General features: G+C 36.6%; 1 protein-coding gene across 6 annotated transcripts in view; it reads left to right on the top strand.

Moving 5' to 3' along the window:
• ADGRG6 (adhesion G protein-coupled receptor G6) overlaps positions 1–20,940 on the top strand; it is a 105,964-nt gene that overhangs the window by 72,665 nt on the left and 12,359 nt on the right. For all 6 annotated transcript variants that reach the window (XM_064649298.1, XM_064649297.1, XM_064649296.1 and 3 more), the window contains 10 exons: positions 3,078–3,139; positions 4,604–4,811; positions 5,164–5,329; positions 8,452–8,592; positions 12,000–12,116; positions 13,218–13,263; positions 14,749–14,855; positions 17,511–17,638; positions 18,953–19,221; positions 20,768–20,882. In XM_064649298.1, coding sequence (XP_064505368.1) covers positions 3,078–3,139; positions 4,604–4,811; positions 5,164–5,329; positions 8,452–8,592; positions 12,000–12,116; positions 13,218–13,263; positions 14,749–14,855; positions 17,511–17,638; positions 18,953–19,221; positions 20,768–20,882 — 1,359 coding nt within the window. The remainder of the gene's footprint in view (positions 1–3,077; positions 3,140–4,603; positions 4,812–5,163; positions 5,330–8,451; positions 8,593–11,999; positions 12,117–13,217; positions 13,264–14,748; positions 14,856–17,510; positions 17,639–18,952; positions 19,222–20,767; positions 20,883–20,940) is intronic.

Raw genomic sequence — 20,940 nt, 5'->3', positions numbered from 1 at the left:
ATGTACTTGATTGATAAGAAAAAAAGGCTCATCTACCACTTCTGTAGGGCATATTGAGGCCCAAAATTAATACATGTTCAAAGTGATTATAAAAATAGCATCTTCTTACAGAATGAAACTGCTTTATTCAAGTCATAGAATCATAGAATGTTTTGGGTTGGAAGGGACCTTCCAAGGTCATTTGATTCCAACCCCCCTGCCATGGGCAGGGACACCTTTCAATAGTCCAAGTTATTCAGAGCCTTTTCCAGCCTGATCTTGAATACTGCCAGGGATGGGGCATCCACAGCCTCTCCAGGTAACCTGTTCTAGCATCTCGCCACCCTCAAAGTAAAACACTTCTTCCTAATATCTGAAACCTAATCTCTCTCAGTTTGAAACCATTCACCACTGTTCTATCACTACATGCCCTTGTAAAAAGTTCCTGTGCAGATCTCTTGTAGCCCCCTGTAGGTGCTGGAGGCTTCTATAAGGTGTCCTCAGAGCCTTCACTTCTCCAGGCAGAACAACCCCAAATCTCTCAGCCTGTCTTTATAGGAGAGGTGTTCCAGCCCTTTGATCATCTCTGTGGCCCTACTCTGGACTTGCTCCAAGAGATCTACATTCTTCTTATGTTGGGGGCCCCAGAGCTGGATGCAGCACTCCAGTCGAGGTCTCATGAGAGCAAAGGGGCAGAATCACCTCCCTTGACCTGCTGGCCACACTGCTTTTGATGCAGCCCAGTATACAGTTGGATTTCTAGGCTGCAAGCTTGTGTTGACTGTTCACATTAAGCTTTTCTTCAACCAACATCCCCAAATCCTTCTCCTCGAGGTTACTCTCAATCCATTCTCCTCCCAGCCTGTATTTGTGCTTGAGATTGCCCTGCCCACATTCAGGACCTTGTACTTGGCCATGATGTTTATGTTACTGAAACCAATGTTTCACATATGCTACCACTCCACTACTACCATCTCCCATGTGTAAGAAACAGAATAAAATTCTATGAATTTGAGATGTGTATTTGGTTAGTCCAGAACATCTCATCTCATCAGGGGAAAGTAAAAGAAATTGTGAAACAAACATTTTGCCAGTAGTTAATCATAACTGAAGGTGGAAATAATCTTATGCTTAAAGATTTGAACTTGTGTTTTTAAGGTTTAGGACATATTTTCCCTAATGTAGGCTTTCTTTGCAAACATCTACAAAAGACTTTGTATCTCTATTTCCCATTTGTAAAATGGGAATATTATTACCTCCATTGATGTATGACCAAAACACTATGGCTTTGATCTTTTTCGAGTGCCTTAAATATGGTTATGATGATGCAATATTAATTAATTTGCTCAGTATTTAGGATGATTACCATTAAAGGCAATATATTAGTCTTATCTGCCCACATTGCATCTGGAACATGTTTTGAGAAGACCACATCTCTTACTTCTTGAAAACAGTATGGCAACATGGATATGAATCAGCTTTGAGGTTCTGTGCCAAACAGGAAAGCAACCTGCATTATATTTAAATAACTCACTTCCTCAGCCTCTTAATCTTGTACAAGAACTGATCCTGATTGACCAACTTTTGTTGTAGAGCGAGTAGTACAGAAGTCAAACTGTTTTTATGTCAGAACTTCCGAATCATTAAAAATTAAGGTTTCTGGCCTTTGCTGTCCCAGTATTGCTTATCTTTATTGTTTATTTGTGGTCTACACAATACCATTGATTGTCTGTGTACAGCACTTCTCCTAAAAAAAATTACTGTGTTCTGCCCTGTGCTGTGCTTTCCTTCCCTCTGACTCCACTAGCTTTTACCAGTATGGAGCATTGGTGGGATGTGTTTCAAAAGAAGAGAAAGCTCTTCTAACGGTTTCTTTTAGTCCTGTGCATCCCACAGTAGAAGGTTACCTGCTAGTGTGCTGTTATATTAAATGTGATCAGCTGAGGAATAATGTTATTTTATCATGTGCTTAGTGAAAGGGTAAGTTTTTCCCTTTCACCATCCTGCCTTTGCCATGCTATGACAACATGATTGTCGTTAAAGAAAATTGAGGAAAAAGTGTGTTTAATTTTGGAGCCATTGTTACAGGGTGACAAAGATGATTAAGGGACTCATACATCTCTGTTACTAGGAAAGGCTGAGGGAGCTGGGCCTTTTCAGCCTCGAGAAGAGGTGACTAAAAGGGGATCTCATCAGTGTCTCTTAAGTATCTGAAGGGAGGATGTCAAGAGGATGGAACCAGGCTCTTCTTGGTGGTCCCAAGCAATAGGACAAGAGGGAACAAACAGAAACTGATGCACGGAAAATTCCACCAGAGTATGAGGGAGAACATCCTTACTGTGAGGGTGACCAAGCGCTGGAACAGATTGCCCAGAGAGGTTGTGGAGTCTTCCTCACTGGAGATATTCAAGAACCATCTGGATGCAATTTTGTGCCATGTGCTCCAGGATGACCCTGCTTGAGCAGGGAGGTTGGACCATATGATCTGCTGTGGTCCCTTCCAACCTGACCCATTCTGTGATTCTGTATTTTGCTATGGTAAGGCTTTAAAAAAAAAAAAAAAAAAAAAAAAGGGAATCTTTTTATCTGCCCCTTACTTTGGATCTAGATCTGAAAGTGACTTGCCCTAGTTTTCCTGGATGGCATAATTTATATCTTCACATAGCTCCTCTGCATGTTCTTCTGAGAGGTATTATGACTTGCAACTGACTTAATCAAAGCCATTTACATCAAGGATAAATTATAGGAACAGCACCTGAGTGGCCATAATAGGGGCATAATAGTTTGTGTTAGCATTTGGGTATTTCCTGAAATAAAAGGCAAGAATTTCCATTGAAGCAGTTTGTCAAGTCAGTATAGGAATCAGCTGGTAATTTGTTCAAAAGAACTAGGGTTTCTGTTTGCGCTGTCACTTAATCGATCACATTTGATTCTATACCACTCTCAAGTATTCATATTGCATTTCACTAGGGGCCATGTTGCTAGCAATGTTGTGAATTGAGAAGAGTGGACCACTGTGACACCTGCATAAGAATTATGAAATATGTATGTAATTTTGTTACTATATTTCATGTGAATTTTGTCATTTTCCTCTTTAGCTATTTGGGTCTGCAGAATTATACATCATACTGGGGTCAACCTGATCTTAGAAATTGCACAGGTGGGTATATTGATGTTGGTCTTTGGCTAAAGGAATAGTGTGGTAGACTTTGATTACTGCTTCCTATAAGGAAGTTACATTAAGGAAGAATATCTTTCTTCTTTATGCTAAGTTGTTTGAAAATCTTTCTAAATAATCAGAGTAAATAATTAAACTCTGAGGAAGGGTGCCGGGTTCAATTCAGCTCACCCATTAAAAGCTCTGAATACGAATTACTGAAATAAATCAAACTCTTCAGGCAATTCAAACAGGAGTAGATGAAGGTGGTATCTTGCCTCTATTTGATATTCAAGTTAGGACAAATTTTTAAATGTTTCCAATGCCTATAGCTGCCAGGGGAAAGACACCCACTCTCTTCACTGGACTTACAATCAGACATATTCAGATTTATTCTCAGTTTGTAAAATACCCCTTGATGTCACTCTGGCCATAAAGGAGTAATAAAATAACAAGACAACAATTTTATGGCCCTTTTTTTTTTATTGTCAGAGCTAGTCAAGAGAATTATACTCTTGTGTGTATTTCAGAGCACCTACAAGTAAGCTCCTGTTCTGATTGCTTTCTTGAAGAAGCCTCTTTTTCTTTCTTCATTGATAGAGGTGTCCTAGGGAGCCTGGCTTCATAACGTAGTTGATTGAGTACTTGCAGTCAGACTATAGGAAAACATCATGTCATGTAAAGTAAACATTCTAAAGTAAATGTACCAAAAGCTGTATTATAAAAAAACAGCATTAAAAACCCACAGCCAGTTGCAGACTGAAGAAGGCTGATATTTCAAAATCTTATTTGTGAATTCCAATAAATCTCAAATATTTTGATATTGTAAAAGGTTAGCATTCACATTAGTTTTTGTCCAGGTGGCATTGAAGTTACAGTTTAACATGTGATTTACACTAGTGTTTTGCCATTGGACACACTATAAAACTTTCCTTACCAGGAAGATTCTTCTCATGAAATTTGCTTGTGTGTCATACTTGCCAGCCCTCTGATGAGTAAGAGAACCATCCTCTGAAAGAACTGAAACATTTGCAATGGGGTCAGTCTTTCTTCACAAAGCTTAAAAGAGTGAATACTCTTTCAGTAATAGTGAAAGAGTGAACCTCTTTTTCCCAGTGGGGAAAAAAAAAAAGGATAACATAAGGAGAAAAAAAAGAGAAAAAATAGACTTTTTATTCCTTACTTTTTGTTTCAATCAGCTCTTTCAATAATAGTTCTGATTTACAAACTCAAATCAAAATAAAGAAAAGAAAAACGCAGCCAATGAGGACTGTATGTAATCAGCAGGTTCTATATACTTTTTTCATAAAATTATAAATTTGACAAAATTATAAAATCCTATGATCATTCCCAGCACCCTGGAACATTCTCTAGATTTCAACAATGTGAATAAAAACTTGTATTTCTGTATTACTTCAGGACTGTAATGCATTATTTTCTCTTTTTTACTTGACTGTATGCTTACAGAAAATGCAGCTGATATAGCCAATCAGCTTCTGAATCTCACTGGTGAAGGGCAGCAGCTAACCTCAGACAAAGTAAATGACGTTGTGCAGAAGCTCAAAAAAATTGTTAATGATGAAGAAATTGATGAATCTCTGGGTTCTACTGTGGTGACCATTTTTTCCAATATTCTAACCAGTTCAGATAGTGTATTGGCAGCCTCATCTTCAGAGTAAGTATTTCTTCATTTGAGACAAGCTTTTGAGAGCAACTTGCAAGGCTGTAAGGATTCATCCTTCCATAAATAGGCAAATGATTGCAGCACAAAAATCAAACTTTTCTGATTTTCATCAAAAAGAATTTTCCAAATTAGATACACAAATATTTCTTCTTGTACTAAAATTAATGTGTATGACTAAGACGAAGTATTTCAATGGAAAAAAAGAAGTCTTCTGACACATGACACAGCATAGATATAAGTATTGTTGAAAAATTATTTCAGGAGCAGTGATAGTTTCTGTCAGTCAGATAGTTTCTGTCAGTCAAAAGCTTTTGTTTTAGAATAATTTAACTTCTGTTTTTAGGGCTCTAAAAACTATTGATGCCTTGGCTTTAAAGATCCATTTCACTGGACCATCCATGAGTATTTCAACACGAAATCTCGCACTTGGAGTGTCTTCTATAAACTCAACTTCATTCAAAGGTGGTTCTTTCAGTGTCAGTCCACAGAATAATGCATCTGATTTCCAGGTACAGAACAACAGTTGTATTTGAACATGAAATGTGCGTGTTGTTCCAAGTGTGTTTACTGTGGTTCCTGTAAAAACAGTTACAACTCCCAATTCTCCCCTTACTTTTTATTTCCTTTTTCCTGCAATCATCCAAACAGATTAATGTAGTATTTCCTTGAATGACAGGAAACACAGATAAACTCACATTCCATGCAGATAAAAAGTGATTTGCTTATAAATCCAGAACAACTTGACCCTTTTTTAGTTTTGTGAGTTTTTTTACTAGTGAAAAAGGAAAATAATCTTCAGCAGTCTGTTGTATTATCCATTGTACACTAGCTAACAATTCCATTGATGCCTTTCAGCTTTAGAATAAGACTCCTAGATGTAGGTATCCACATGCAGATTTCTTCAGATACAATAGGTCTTCAATCTTCCAGTATAATTTTAACACTTACTGCTGAAAGAGACCTACGACTGATCCTGTTGTCCACACATAGGTTGTTAAGCTTGTACCATTTAGGAATGTCTGACGTAGTTCAAGTCATTCATGTGGAGCTTGGCCAGCCTAGACATAAAAAAAAAAGAAACAGAGATCACTCAAAATGCAGGAAGGTCTCCGGTGCTACAGTACCTAGACAGGCTAGTATATTAAAGGTATTTATTGTCACCTCAAAAATATTTTTTCTCTTTTTTTTCCCCTCCAAATAGAAAAAATCAGACATCTGAAAGCTTGAAATAGAATTTGAGATGCTCATGAGCACCTATAGGATTTTCCAAAGGTTCTTTGGAAATCTGTAGTGATGAGATGCTGAAACTTTAAATTTCACTATATGCCTAACTGCATCTTATGGCACCTGAATGCTTTCAAAAGTGCAATACAATGTTTTCAGGGTTTTTTTGCAGTTAAATAGTAAGTCTGTGACAATGTAATCTCAGTTTCCTGGGTGTTTAACCATTCAAGTACAGTGAGCATTACTTGGAGAAACACACAGAAAATATTATACAGAAAAAGAAAAAAATCTACTGTCATTTGGGCCAGAGGAACCAAAACTGAATTCAACAATACTTGTCATTATGCGAACAGTTAAAGGCTAATCTTTAAAGGTCTAAGAGACTAAGAATAATTTTAAAAAGTAGTAGTAACATAGTAGGCTTCAGGCCTTTTACATGTATCTAGACTTAGGATCAAAATTCAGGTGCTGTTTAAATAGATATTAATACATTTCATGTAATTGAGTTTTCACATATTTCTATTCATAGACATTTGGCTAAAATTTCTTTAAATCAATTTTATCAGAAATTTTTGATAATTGTAAATCTACTTTTGTTTAGCTCTCATATTAATGAAGCTCCTCAATAGCTGTTTTCAGCTTTGTTTTCAAAGGAATGTTTCTCCTCCAGATTTCATCCTTTATTTATGGAAAGAGGAAAGGAAAAATTCTAAAACCAGGTTTTGGATGTTCGCTTGTATAACAAGAATTACCATCTGTGGCTTGAGGACATCCAGGAATCTTCTCGTCCTGGAATCATTTATTACAGCACTGCCGAAATAGTCATAAAATCCAGTCTCTGTCAAAGTATTTATAATGTTCCTATTGAAACATGAGTTTCTTCTGAGGCTTTCACATTTCAAACAGCTGACTGAGAATTCTTAGCATCCTTCCTGCTAGAAAAATCTTCAGGAGCTGTGGTCACTGTTTATATTTTCCATACCTGTCAGGAAAGATACTTGCTATCCCTCCTGGAGGGAGATTCCCTTGTGAAAGCGCATGTTTTTCATCAGCAATGTGATGTCCTATCCTAGGCTCATCAGGGAACAGTAACAAGCTGTATGTCAGAATGTTTCCAGATTTTATTTCTTTTTTTTTTTTTTAAAGTAGATATCAAGCAAATTTATCCATGGCAATTTGGAAAGATTCTATTTCAGTCCCCTATGTCTTTATGTTTCTTACCAAACCTTTGACTAAGTTAGGTTTTGGTGATTCATATTATTAAATTGTTCCTGTAATATATCCATGCTTCTTTATAGAAGTCTCTTCCACTCTGTTTGCAGACAGTGCCTGGGACATCTTTATCACACACACTTTCTGTTTACTGTAGCAGAATTACCCTCTGAAAACCTGTTTTTCAACTACATCTATCCTTGTCAGGAGATATCTATGAACCACTTCTGACTGATTTACCACGGTGTCTGTTATTCACAGTAAACCAGTGAATGATCTGTCGGTAACCTATGACTTTTAACTTTCTATTAGCTAATGGTGCTTTTAGAATCAAATGTCTCATAGTGAGAGGCATAAATACATGATCAGGATGCCTCTGGGGAAGTCAGAAGTGTGAGTTTCCATATCTCACAGTAAAATTCTTAAATGCTTTTACTATAGAGCCATAGTGAGATGGCTTATTCCCTTTCCTTTGATGGCTACGGTGGCACACCTTGAGTATGTCATGGTAGGAAAGTGTGCAGTCATAGAATTGCTAATAAAATGCAAGGTCGCATCCTCACTTATTTCGTACTCACTTGTAACATCCCTGGGCCACAGTGGGCTTTTAGATGTCTGACACGTTGCCAGTATATATTACATTTATATTGATGGCAGAAAGTGTCTTTTTTTTGTGCTATATAGCACAATAAATATAGATGGGTGACACTAATAATTGTTTTAAGATCTCCTTTTTGTAGTAGAGAAACTATAAAAGCTCATAAGAAAATTATTTCAGATATGTGGATCAATCCAACTAATACAGGATTCAGAGCATATTTTTTAAATCTCAGCATTATTTTCTATGAGAAAAAGTATCTTGAAGGTTACTGAAAATGATTATGACTGCCATTATTGCCATCCATTATTTCCAAATCATCATTATAGCTGTGGAGGAGTTTGTTTCTTTGTTGGTTTTATCTAATACGTTTTTATAGCAGAAGGCTGATCTCATGCTGGAAAGGTGGCAAACCTACTAAGCCTTAAAAAAACCCCTGTTTATTGCATCAACTCTTACATAGACACAGGTCATATAAGTTTTGATTGATTCTATACCCATGTTTAGATATCTTTGTGTAAAGGTGTGAACCCAGTTGTGGACAACAGATGGTTTGATTTTTGTTTGAACATGTTCTTCTCTTGTTTTATTTAACAGATAGATTTTGACAAGGATCAGACAAGTGCCTTTGCTTCTGTTGTTCTGCCACCAAGTTTACTGAAGAATTTAAGTCAAGATGAATTTGAAGTTATATCCAGGGCTCAGTTTACTTTCTTCAATAAAAATGGTCTTTTTCAGGTAAACATTAATGTGTTTGAAGTAATTTCAGATAGGGTAGGTCAAAGCCAGCTGCTAAAAGTTTCCTATAGTGTAGGAATCATTTCACAGTGTTTTGTGAGTTACAGGAATTAAAAGATGATACCAAATGTAGGCGCTAAAGACAGTCTTATGTTCAGAGTGACAATATAGTTGAAGTGCCCAAGATGGGTTAAAGTCTGTGATTTGACTGCGACTTACATTTCCTGTGAAATGTAAGATAAACCTTTTCTCAGTAATCTGTGGAAAACCGTATCCCAGCTGCTTATGATCAGAGGAAAGTAGCATGTCCTTTTAAAGGGCGTAAGTTATGTTTAAATGCATTAATATAAGTCCTTGATGTTCAGGGGAGCCAGGTTCTTTTCTATCAGAAGGGAATTTGGCCTGTAACACTGCAAGTACTCTCTTTTCGTTATAAGAGTTGGTTAGTAATCATATCCAGCTGGCTACTTTATATTCAGTTGGAAACTCTGGGCTGATGGTCAGTAGCCAGAGAACTTTTGTTTCGATATATACTATTCTTTTCATATCTGTGTTCTCATAAGCTCTCTGTATTTTAATAGCGAATAAGGATAACAATACTTACACCTGAAAAATAAAGGTACTCAGGTAGATTTGGGTTTTGTCTTTTTGGGGTCCCATCAAATGGTAATTGTAAATAGTACCTGCATGGTAGATGCCAAAAAAAGTATAAAGAGTTTGCAACCTGAAAAACAGAAAACCAAAACCATATCTATTTTGAAAAAACAAAAAAAGATAATTAAGAAGGAAATATTGTTTCATGGTGAACTGTAGAATGTGTCTCAGAAGACTTGAGTTTGTTTTCCCATCAGTATTTTAAGTGACCTTTGACTCTTGTGCATCCGCAGAACTCTGTAGTATTGTATTGTCTCTATATTATCGTTTTTATTGGCACTGTATCCAGATTCATCAGATAATCTAGGGTAAGAAAATACCCATGACCCACAGTTGCCTTCTGAAATACACCCCAAAGTATTTTAACTATTTTAAAATGGATTAATTTTAGGCCTGCTTTTGAGAAAAACAGGATGGATATCTTTAATAAAAAAACCCAGAAGAATACAGATGGACTCTTGTCACTATGGCATAAAATCATATAAAATTAGAATGTGTCCTTTAGTAGTTTTAGAATGTGTTTCTAAGTGATACTTAATAAGCCATTAAAAAGCAAAAAACCAGGAAAAATTGCATCTGAGTTTGCAACTAAAATGCCTTTTATTTTTTGTGTGTTTTTCAAACTATTCATGGGTGGTATGATCAACACAATTAAAATTGTGTTTTAGTAGGTCTAAAAATAAAGGAAGTTAAAAAAAGGACGTTAAAATAAGGCCTACAAATAAATTAATCCACATGCCATCTCAAACCCAGTAACTTTATTCATTAGAATAAAAGTATGTCATAGATACATTTATTTCAATTGCAGTTAAAAAAACCCGAATGCTCTTAGCTGTATTCCTTGTAAGTAGTCAATGTAACAGTGAAACATTTTACTTTACAGTACTGGAGGGGGTTTTTTTATTGCAACTGGGAGAATTCAGAAACTTTTATCTTGTCATTCATTAAAATCTGATGGTTATATTAATTAGAAGACTATATTAAAGCTATTCAGAGTGGGATTCATTTCACCAAAGGCAGGTGTGTTCTATGTACACATCAATGCCTGAACTGTTGTTCATAAGTTGCCTTCAAAGCTAGTCGATGGAATAGACACCGTTGAGGTGTAACATAACTCATCCCAGTGCAGAACTCAGCATCAGTTCTCCAGACAAAGGAGCAATTGCAATTTGAGATACTCCAAGGTACAAAAGTACTGACAGATGTGACAGTGAACCTGTAAGAGTAAGAGATGTGACATCTTCTGCAGTAGCAACTGGAGAGTGGGCAGAATACCCTAAAACCTCTAAAATGGACACTTATTTTTAGGCAAGTCGTATTTTGACCTAGATGTATAGAATAGATACAATGAATTATGCCCTGGATGTGCCAGTTTCCTTTCATTCACTATGTTAAGAAACACTGGAATGGTGTTTTCCCTTAATTTAGCTGAACATGGCCTTACAGCTAAATAAGTAGTTACCTGTATTTTACTTTAATACACACATTATTTCTATTTGTTTCTAAGGATGAGTAAGAATATATTAAATTGCCTTCCCTAGAGAGACCAACCGATATTTATTTCTAGTTTTTCGTGTCTGCTAGAGACACAATCGACTGAAACCTGTAGAAATATGTCCAAGGACTTCCACAGACTTGGTCAGATGTTAAAATTTAGGTGGTAGCCAAGAGATTTTGTCTTGTTTGAGTGCTAAAAAACTATCTAGATATTTGAATTTTCTTTCCTCTTCGACTTTTAAGGTTTTAGGAAATTTTGTTACAGAGGTCCAGTATAATCTGAAATACTGCATCTGAAAATTCTTGGATATGGTTTTTAAGGAATGGAATAGTCTTCTCAGGATAATGTGTACTTAAAAACTGAAGCTGTTCTGTCTTTTAGAAGACAGAAGTGGTGGGATCTCATGAGCCCAGTGCTGAGCTGATACCTGACATCTTGTTAGGTTAATAAAACCCCTAGACAGAAGGAATCAAGGGTTCAGGAATTTGACAGACCAGATTTTGGGAGGGAAAGTGAGTGACAATAGACTTCATTTGACCTAAGATCTGCCATAGGCAGTGACCAAGCTTCCCAACCAGGCATGTAACTATGCAGGTCTCAATGGAAGCTCATCAAAAGAAATTAGTATTTCCATTTTAATAAATAATTGGTTTCCAAGGAAAACTTCTCAGTTGGAAGATTCTTAGCTGCAGGTTAAAAATAGTATTGCTCAGTGATAATATCAGAATTCTGTTTAAATTCCCATCAAATAAGACCTTGCAGAAAATACTACCTCCTTCAGTACATAACATTGCTTTGAATTTGTTTACTTCTTCTTAGTCATTCATTTTAAGATGGAGGATGATTTAGCAACCATACACAGAAAACAGGTTATTCTCTGAAAACTTTTCATCTACTCAAAAGGATAGTGTCAACAATAAGGGAGCTAGTTCATTCTTGTTTAGGGAAATGAGCTAATCATATCATGAGTTGTTATCTGCTGCATTGTTTGAGTTATAATTTTGTTTGCCTTCTAACCTCTCTCTATGATTGTGCCCATGTATGTTTTATGACTATAAGGAAAATAGGGAAACTTCAGTGAAGCTAACCCATAATTTGATTTTATAAACATAATGTTCTTATGTTGCGTAATCAAAAGTACAGAAATGCTGACAACTTACTTATTCTGGCATGCTGCAAAAATGAAACTATGTACTCTGGCTTTTATGTTATGTGCTGTGTAAGCATTTATTATGTTTTTCTTAATCTTTCAAAGGATGCAGAAAATCCTGCCAATTTGACCAGTTTTGTGGTGGCATGCAGTATTGGAAACTTAACCATTCAGGATCTTCAGGATTATGTGAAGGTTACAATCAAGCATACCAAAATTCAGGTAAAACAAGATTGATTATTCAGAGGAACAGGAATGCAGAGTGCATGTGGTAAAGGCTAAGCATAAAGCCTGATTTATTGGGATGGATTTTGAGTAAGAACATAAATGGAAATCAAAAACTCTAGAACAAAAGCACGTAAGCAAAAAGTTAAAACAAGTAACCTCTCCCATCCTCATGCATTCGCACTCCATTCATGGTCTAAGAATTACCTGAAAAACTGTTCATTCTGTCCCTCAGAAGCAATTTCTGTGCCAATAACTAAGTAAAACCTCTGTTCATGACCATGGTTTTGAGCAGGGACATGATTTATAACACTGGAACTTTAGAATTACTTAACTTCTTTGATCAAATTTAATACTTCCCTGAATTATTTTGTTGTTATGTGGTTTTCAGCAGAGGAGGAATGGACAGAACACGTTAAAAGATGACCACAGCAAATTTAGGGAAATAGAGACCAAATGCAATCTTTTGGCACATACTGTTTCAGTTAAAAAACGGGTGAGCTTGACTCTGTTCTCAGACACACTCAGTATCTAATCCAAAAGAGGCAATAGCACTAGAGATGTTAAAAAAGAAAATGTTAAAATGTAATACCAAAGTAAATTGTAAGAACCTAGTTTGTAATTTTCACGGTTCCGTTAACTTTATCTTGCGTTTCATTACCATGAATATTTTAAGGGGAGGCAAAAGAACCTCCACTTGGGTTCAGCAGGCACTTGCATATTGTCAAGGATGTACATAAAGGATTCACAGAGAAGCCCTAAGAAAGTGAACAGTACAAAGTGTTTAGATTATATAAAGACATACTCAAAGATAACTTCACTGAGACAATAAAACTTCATTGTTCTGAGGATGTGAAAAAGGAGCAGTGGAGCAGTGGAACAGTGCAGAGGAGCAGTGCTCTAGATTTTAAAATCTGGGCAAATCTGTCTTTCTAGCAGAAGAAATTCTAATTTGACACTAGACAAATTTTCAACAGTCTAAATGATATGGATTATTCTGCTCAGTAAATGAAATATGCATTACAATAACTGTTGTAAATGTTGATGAGATTTATGCCTGAAGAGGTACACAAAGTCTACTTTTGCATCTGTTCTTAGGAAGATCCTAAACCTACCTGTGTCTTCTGGGATATGGACAAAAACAGTAAGTTTAAAAATACTGTAATTTCTTTCATGTGGGGAATAAAGTTGTTTTGAGTTTTAAAATCAGATACAGTATTTGCCATTTTTCCTCCTAATTAATCCTTACAGAATTCAATTAAGTCCATTCAATGAAGCGTATAATTTTTTAATTGGTTAATATAGTTACTTGTAACAGTAGATGTTATATACTCCTTTTCAAAGTTTGTTTTTAATGCAAATGTTTGTAACATTGTAAATTTTTCAATCAAGTTTCTCTACTTTTCCATAGCTGATTGCAGTTTTTCACTGATTTGTCTGTATGCGCAAATTAAATTATAATGCTACTCAAACACAACAGTGGTTCTTAGCCATACTTTTAACTGCTCGTTTGTTCTCTGGGATGGCTTTCCATATCCTTCTATTTTAGAGATCACTACGGACATGTTGCTCTTCTTTACAATCAAACAGAGCAGTAGGATTTTGGATGGAGAGGTTTAATACAGAGAGTCTTGCAAGAAATAAAATTTGCTATTCAAGTTTGTACTTCAAAGCAGGAAATACAGAACAACTGAGGAGAATGAAGGAGGATAAAAAAAGAGCACAAAATCATAGAACCTACCTATGAAGCTGAACTTTAGGAAGCACAATAAAGGAGAAACACACAGGGAAGAAACTATTCCCAGTGGCTGCTTAAGTGGGGAAGAGCTTTGAGTGGTTTTGGAACATCTTCACAGTCTTTTGAGAAATTGTCTTGAATTTGAGCATTTGATTATCTTGAAATTACAGAGCAAATTATGCTGGATTTTGTCAGGAATTATGAAAAAATGTCTTTAGAAGTCAGAGAATATGAACTATTTCACAAAATCAGTTCATATTTTAGCAGGGGGAAAACGAAGAAAACAGATTTTACTTTTTAACATTTAATTTTTAAAAATAAAATCTTTCTACTTATTTTTCAGAATGACCTTTTTAGGTGGGGTGAGTAGGGAATAGTTTATTCCGAGTTTTTTCATAAGGCCACAAGGGATCTTTGGGATTATCCACTCTGACCTCCACCTTTACATGCTGCAGGGAGGAAGGGAAGGACCCTCTCTGGTCCTGGGCCATAAATGAGGATATATGAGTGGGAGGCAGGCAGGTGCACACGTCACATCAGTGGGGTAAAAGGGAGTTCTAAAACTATCTTATTATTGGGTAAAACTAAGGTGTGTCTTAATGCATGATCCACATAGTAGGTCTTATTCACTAACCAAAAAGCTCCCTACTTTTATTATAGATCTCCATCTATTGCTTCTGCTCAGTAGTCTATTACTGAGACACTCACCTGCTGTGATTCTCTGCAGAAACTAGGAAATCTGTTACTTGCTTCTCTCCTGGTTGTTTTTAATGCTTGCTCATTCAATTTGAGAGAGCACTTCTGCATTTGCACAAGGTGAAGTGAGAAATCTGTTGAAAGAGAGGTTGTCGTGTTTGTTGGACAGCAGTTTCTCATGTTTCATTTCCACAGGTGGCAACGGTGGCTGGAACTCTGCGGGCTGCCAAGTGGATGCAGAGTCCAATGAAAACGAAACGGTGTGCTTATGCAACCACCTCACACACTTTGGGGTCCTAATGGTAGGCAAACTCGCTGTTCACCAAGTTACCTTTCCTAGGAACAGCAGCGCAGTTTTTCTCTTGTGTCAAGACAAGTCTCGGTTTTGTTACTTGGGTTATTTCTTTTGCATATGATTTTTAATAATAATAATAATAAATAATTTTCCCCCTTATTGTCATAAAGTTATCTTTTCATAATAAAGTAACTAGTGATAAGGATTCAGGAATGAAATAATAAAGTTAGTAATGAAAGAATATTATTGTTGTTATTATTATAATTATTAAATTCTTTACAAATTATTACATTCTTTTGCAAATACTGTGGCACAAAAGACCTGGGGTTGAGGCTTCTGAGCAATACCAAAATACCAGTACTAACACTTGCACAGAGAAACAGAAAAAATTGATCTTAATGATCCTGAAGTGCAGGGGATCCCCGACATATCCCTCAGTAGTATAATCTGTCAAAACTGACCTGCAGCTGAGGGTGTGACAAGAGGGAAGTGAATGAGAAACAAGTCTAAGTATATTTAAAATTTTCAGATTGGGAAAGTGGGAAGTTGTTCACAGAAAAAAAAATCATGAAAAAAATTTGGAATTGCTGTTTTCAGAACAAAAGGGAGAGAGACACATATTGTCAGGAAAAACAGGGAAAGAAAAATGTCCTACAGTCAGTAAAACTCCTAATGAGGATGAAAAGTCAAGGGAGCACAATAATTCCCTTTCATCCTTAGATCGAGAGGCTAATTTGTCCCTCGCAAATATAGGCTGCAAATCTGACAAGACTTATCTAATGTCAAAAAGTATAAAGCAGTACCTTCTTTTGCAAAATGTGTAAGCATATATTGGCTCTTTTCTTACTTGGCTTTAATCAGCTTTGGGGATGCCTTACATTACAGACCTGCTCTGGGAAAAAGTCTGTCAACAGTGGGGTGGTACAGAACTTGTAGCTCATTCTCTGTCAGAGCCTTAAGCAAAGTCTCCAGAATGGGTGTCTGAGAAAGGTAGAGCAATGCCTAACAGCGAGATGAAAGAGGGAACCATAGAGTGCACTTTAGCCTCAGTAGCATAGCCTCTAGTCTTCAGCTGTCTCCCACAATTTGCACTTGTGAAGTGTTTTTCAGGGAAAAAGATCCCAACATGAAAAAACTGAATACTGCTATCTTTTCTTAGCATTTGGTGATTGTTTATGCTCAGTAATGGCCTGAAACACTTCTTTCCAGCTGAAATTATCATTCTTTGGCCTCTAAAACATAACTGCAGAAAAGATATTGGCTCTTGGTCACAGCAGTGCTCCTAAGTGGAAGTATTTGGGTTTTGAAGTAACTTGCGGCAGTATCACGTAAGAGTTTAACCCCGCAAGAGAGACACACATGCTGACTTTTTCAGCTTTGGCCTTCAAGACCCTTCTTAATAGGACTGCTCTCTTCACATCATGCTGAGTTGTAGATATGAAAAAGCCACTAACTTTGTGACTTCTTGCAAGCTAAATTGTGGTCTTGTTCCACTTTCCATCCTGAAAGGGAGAAAGAAAAGGCTTTCTTTAGGATATATTCAATGAGTCCCTTCTCTTCCCTGAATGCTTTAGTGGCAGTAGGAAATAAGGCAGAAGTTCTTTGAATTCGGGCTGCATTCCAGTAGATTTTTACACAGTTTTGACCCTTCTAATGGCTTTTCCATTTTAATAATCGCTTCTGACTTTAATTCAGCTATTAAATTATTTTCAAATAACACTCTCCTTATGTATATATAAACTGTCATATAAGGTTGGGACAGGCTGTAAAAAAGCTGCTCCTGCCTTTTCCTACAAAGCATGTGAAGTTTTGTAGCATTTTGTTTCTTTTTTGCTAGATAGTTTTGCTAGGGACAGCAGTGACACTGACTGTAGAATGAACATCGTTATCTGCTAGCATTTGCTTGCATGTGATATAGATCCAAACATTCTTATAGTTTCTTGTCCTTAAATAAAGGAAATAACACTGACATTTATTCTCAGATGGTACTATGTAGCAGTTACAGTTAGACAGAAAACTGGAAAAAAAATCCTCAGAATTTTCTGTTTCATTTCTAAATCTTTTCTTTTGTCTTCATCACTATTTTTCACACCAGTTCTATTATAATTTTAGCTTTTATGTCAAAGCAGACCACAAAACCAAAAAGCAGTATCTTGCCCTTGATTTCATCTGTAGATGATTAGCTACAGTAACTCTTATGAACTTTTAATAACAAAAAGTAATGTCAGAAGTTCCCAATAATGTTGAACATTTCAGTATGAAAACTTTTAAATTACATTTTCCTAAATCTTACATCTTCTGAAAGACAGTTGTATATAAGCAACAAAACTAAAAAGTTTAAAAACTATGGAGACTTTTCCAGAGAAGGACGTTTGAACTCCTGGTACTGAATTATAAGGATCAGAACTAGGCTCTGACTATCTGCTGTTCCGAGCAGTTATAATACTTAAAGCACAATGTTTTGGAGAGCTGTGGGAAGGAAGTGAGAGGTGTAACAGCTATAGACAAAGTACACTCAGTAAAAATGAACCCCCGTGTCAAGGTTATAGTGGTATTGCCAAAGTGCTTTTGAGTTTTACTTGACTAATTACCAACAAAGAGTGTGGTGCTCATAGAAGAGGTGTTGGCTATAACTGATATCTCTTCCTTTTCTCTCACATAGGACCTTCAGAGAAGTGTGACACAAATAGACTCACAGAATAACAACGTCCTGACCTTTATCACTTACATAGGCTGTGGAATATCTGCTATATTTTCAGCTGCAACTCTTCTAACATACATTGCATTTGAGTAAGTGAAAGACATCACAAAGGTAGTACCTGTACGTGCTGAATAAAATAAATTAGTTGCATGGATATGTAACTAATGTAAAGTGTGGTTTATTTGTCCAGGACGGGAAATCTATGTTTTAAAAAAAAAACAAACCTGTAAAATCACGGTCACACTATTGTAAAAGTGAAATGTTTTTTCAAGGAGACATAAATTCAGAGTCTTTCCTCCAGTTTCTAATGTGTTGTATTGCTCAGGCCTGGGAATAAGGTGAATGTGTGTCAAAATTTTGCTATTTTGGGAATACAGAATGCTCTAGATTCTGAACAGATATGTATTATTTTAAAATTCTCAAACAGGATTTTTATAAAAAAATAAACAAGAACTTGCTTATGTGAACATATCATGATCCAGGTATAAAAAAATAAATTTCCAGCTAGCACAATTACATTCAAGAGCCCTTCAGAAAGAGGTGGGAAGAGAGATAAAATGAAGATAAACTGTGAAGTGGTACAACAATTTCAACAGCAGTTCTACTTAAATGTGAAAGTGACTCAAGAGAAGGCAAAAGTTTTGAAGTGATACAGTTCTGTGAACAGTGAAAAGAGAAAATGAAGTCATGTCAGCACAAAGAAACCATTCTGCCTGTAACAGGATAAGACACAGTAGCTGCTAAAGAACGATAGTTGGCTGGGGGTGAGGGAAGAGGTGGGGGTTTTCAAGTTTTAAATGTCTTCAATGATGGCATTCCTATTAAATTACCTATGGCACAACGTTCTGGTCCAAGAGGGCAGAAGTTCTTGGCTGCCCCAAATTTCCTACATTTCAATGTGTATCAGTTCGAAAAAAAATTACTTGATCTTCAGTCTTCCTAAGATCCTATTCAAAAAAGCCAAACAAACAAGCAGAAAACAACATGCACTGGACAATATACTCCAAAAATTAAGTGAAGACTTACATATAAAATGATCACAGATGACCTTCTAGTCAGCTGTATCTTTTTGTTTTCAATTTCTATCTAAAATACGAAGTACTGTTTTATATTTAATTTGAAAGGGTTTTTTTAAAGAAAAAATCAGTTGCTAAAATATTATGGCAGTTAATTAGCTCATTAAGGACCTAAAGAACTGGTAGCTTACCCCCACTACACACAGCAGAAGCCTTCAGCAATCTGACACAGAAGTACACATCACTACGTCTTACAGGACAAACACTTACAGCTCGGAGGAGATCCCTGTACTTTTATTTACTTTGTGAACCAGTAAACCCAGCTGCTGAAAGTGGCTTGTGTGAGTACAGCAAGTTAATCACATGCACCTGTATTTCTCTCATTAGGAAGCTGCGAAGAGATTACCCATCCAAAATCCTGATGAATTTGAGCACAGCCCTGCTCTTTCTTAACCTGATTTTTTTGCTTGACGGCTGGATTGCATCATTTGATATCGATGGCCTCTGCATAGCTGTAGCTGCACTCTTGCACTTTTTTCTTCTGGCCACCTTTACATGGATGGGACTAGAAGCTGTTCATATGTACATTGCTCTGGTGAAGGTGTTCAACACGTATATACGGCGATACATACTGAAGTTTTGCATCATTGGCTGGGGTGAGTTCTGAAGATGCAATATTTACATGGCATGTATGCTGCTATATAAAATGCTCTCTATAAATGCTGCTATATAAAAGCTCTCTGTCAGAAGTGCAGAGCAAAATTAATATCAACATGGTGTTTCCTCCCCCTCCCCCCCCTCCCCCCCCTCCCGCCTGCAGTAGTGCTGGCATGCAGCCAGCCCTCTCTGGCACGAAGTTCCCCTGTATAATTCTGTGTAAATACACTGTAACTGGCACCCTCCACCCAGGGCAGCTCACAGCCCTTGGATGAGTGGAGAGACCGGATAAACTGGTCTTGCTCTCCGGAGAGGCCAGAATGGGAGAGGGGAAACAAGAGTGTCCTATCAGAGATGAAGAACCATAGCACACAATGAATGCAGAAACTCTTGCAGTTACTGCAAGGCCTATGGGCATCTTTGCATTGATTTTCAAAAACTTTAAGTTCAGGTTAAATTTTCTTGCCAACAAATGCATGTAGAAGTTGGTGGAATCAGAGACAACCCAAATTTTCTGAGCTTCAGTACGGTGTTTAAAACACAGAGAGATCCTGGCTGCCCTAAGCAATGTACAAAGCAGGTCTGAAATGGAAAATGTAATACTGAAAAATAACTACAAGGCCCAGGCAGCAAGGCTTTTATTCTTCAGTTTTGTCTATATCAGGAATCTGTGCCTTCCCTCTGAATGCACATATTGTGTTTGAAATAATATAACACAATACAAAACCATTAACCTTATGGCTAGAGCACTGACCTCAGTACAGCTGATAATTGATGTCTTTCCATTGGCAACTAGCATCCTCTTTGGCAACCTCAGCAGAGAGCAAGGACTGAGTGGTCGGAAAAGCAAATTAACCTCTTCCCCTTTGAATCTGTTCTGTTATAGCAAGGGTAAGACATGTAAATAAGGCATATCAGGAAACGTACATTTCTTTTGTTTGAGCTGTACCTTTCTGCACAGAGTTCTCTTCTGCGTAGTTGTCTGTTTTCCCAAAATACTCCCTTTATGTTATTATTAAGAAATATGTATTTTGTTTTATAGGGTGGAGGGGCTTACGGTTGAGAGAAGCAGTGGAGAAATTACAGATTTAAGTTCATGTTCCCCAGTTACCCAACCTAATGAATTCCCATTAGCATCTCTGAAAAAAATCCCTCAAAAAAATCCCAATAATATCCTTCCATTAAAACTCTTTTTTTAAAATATTTTTTTTAATCTTCTCACTAGAGAGCCTATGTGAAGTTGCAAATTTAACTTTGGTTAATTAAGGGAGATTGCGTTATTTTCATTTCCATATCACATACTAAAATAATGGGTTTTGCCTCACAGAAGGTTACAAGGTGTATTCATTAATGCCCATTAAGTGCTTTGGAAGTTCTGTATATTTGTACTGTTTGAAAAATTGTTTTCTTCTACCTTCTCAGTGCAGTTTTTTCAGGATACTCTGTACTAAAGCAATAGGGATGGAGACATCAATAATTCAGCTTAGCATGGTGAATGTAAAGGTTTAGGAAATTTGAAAGCTCCCAAATTCTCTTGTGTTACAGGTTTACCAGCTCTGGTGATAGCAATTGTTTTAGCGAGTGCTAATACAAGTGCAAGTCATGTTTATGGCAAGGAATTATATGGCAAAGATGCTAACGGGCAAGGAGGAGATGACTTGTGAGTATTTCTTTTGATCTCTTAAAATTGAGCATTTATAGTTTGGAAAAAAAATTAG

The sequence above is a fragment of the Pseudopipra pipra genome, chromosome 3 (genome assembly GCF_036250125.1).
Source record: "Pseudopipra pipra isolate bDixPip1 chromosome 3, bDixPip1.hap1, whole genome shotgun sequence".
Taxonomy (NCBI): domain Eukaryota; kingdom Metazoa; phylum Chordata; class Aves; order Passeriformes; family Pipridae; genus Pseudopipra; species Pseudopipra pipra.
This window is presented reverse-complemented; position numbering and strand designations above follow the sequence as displayed.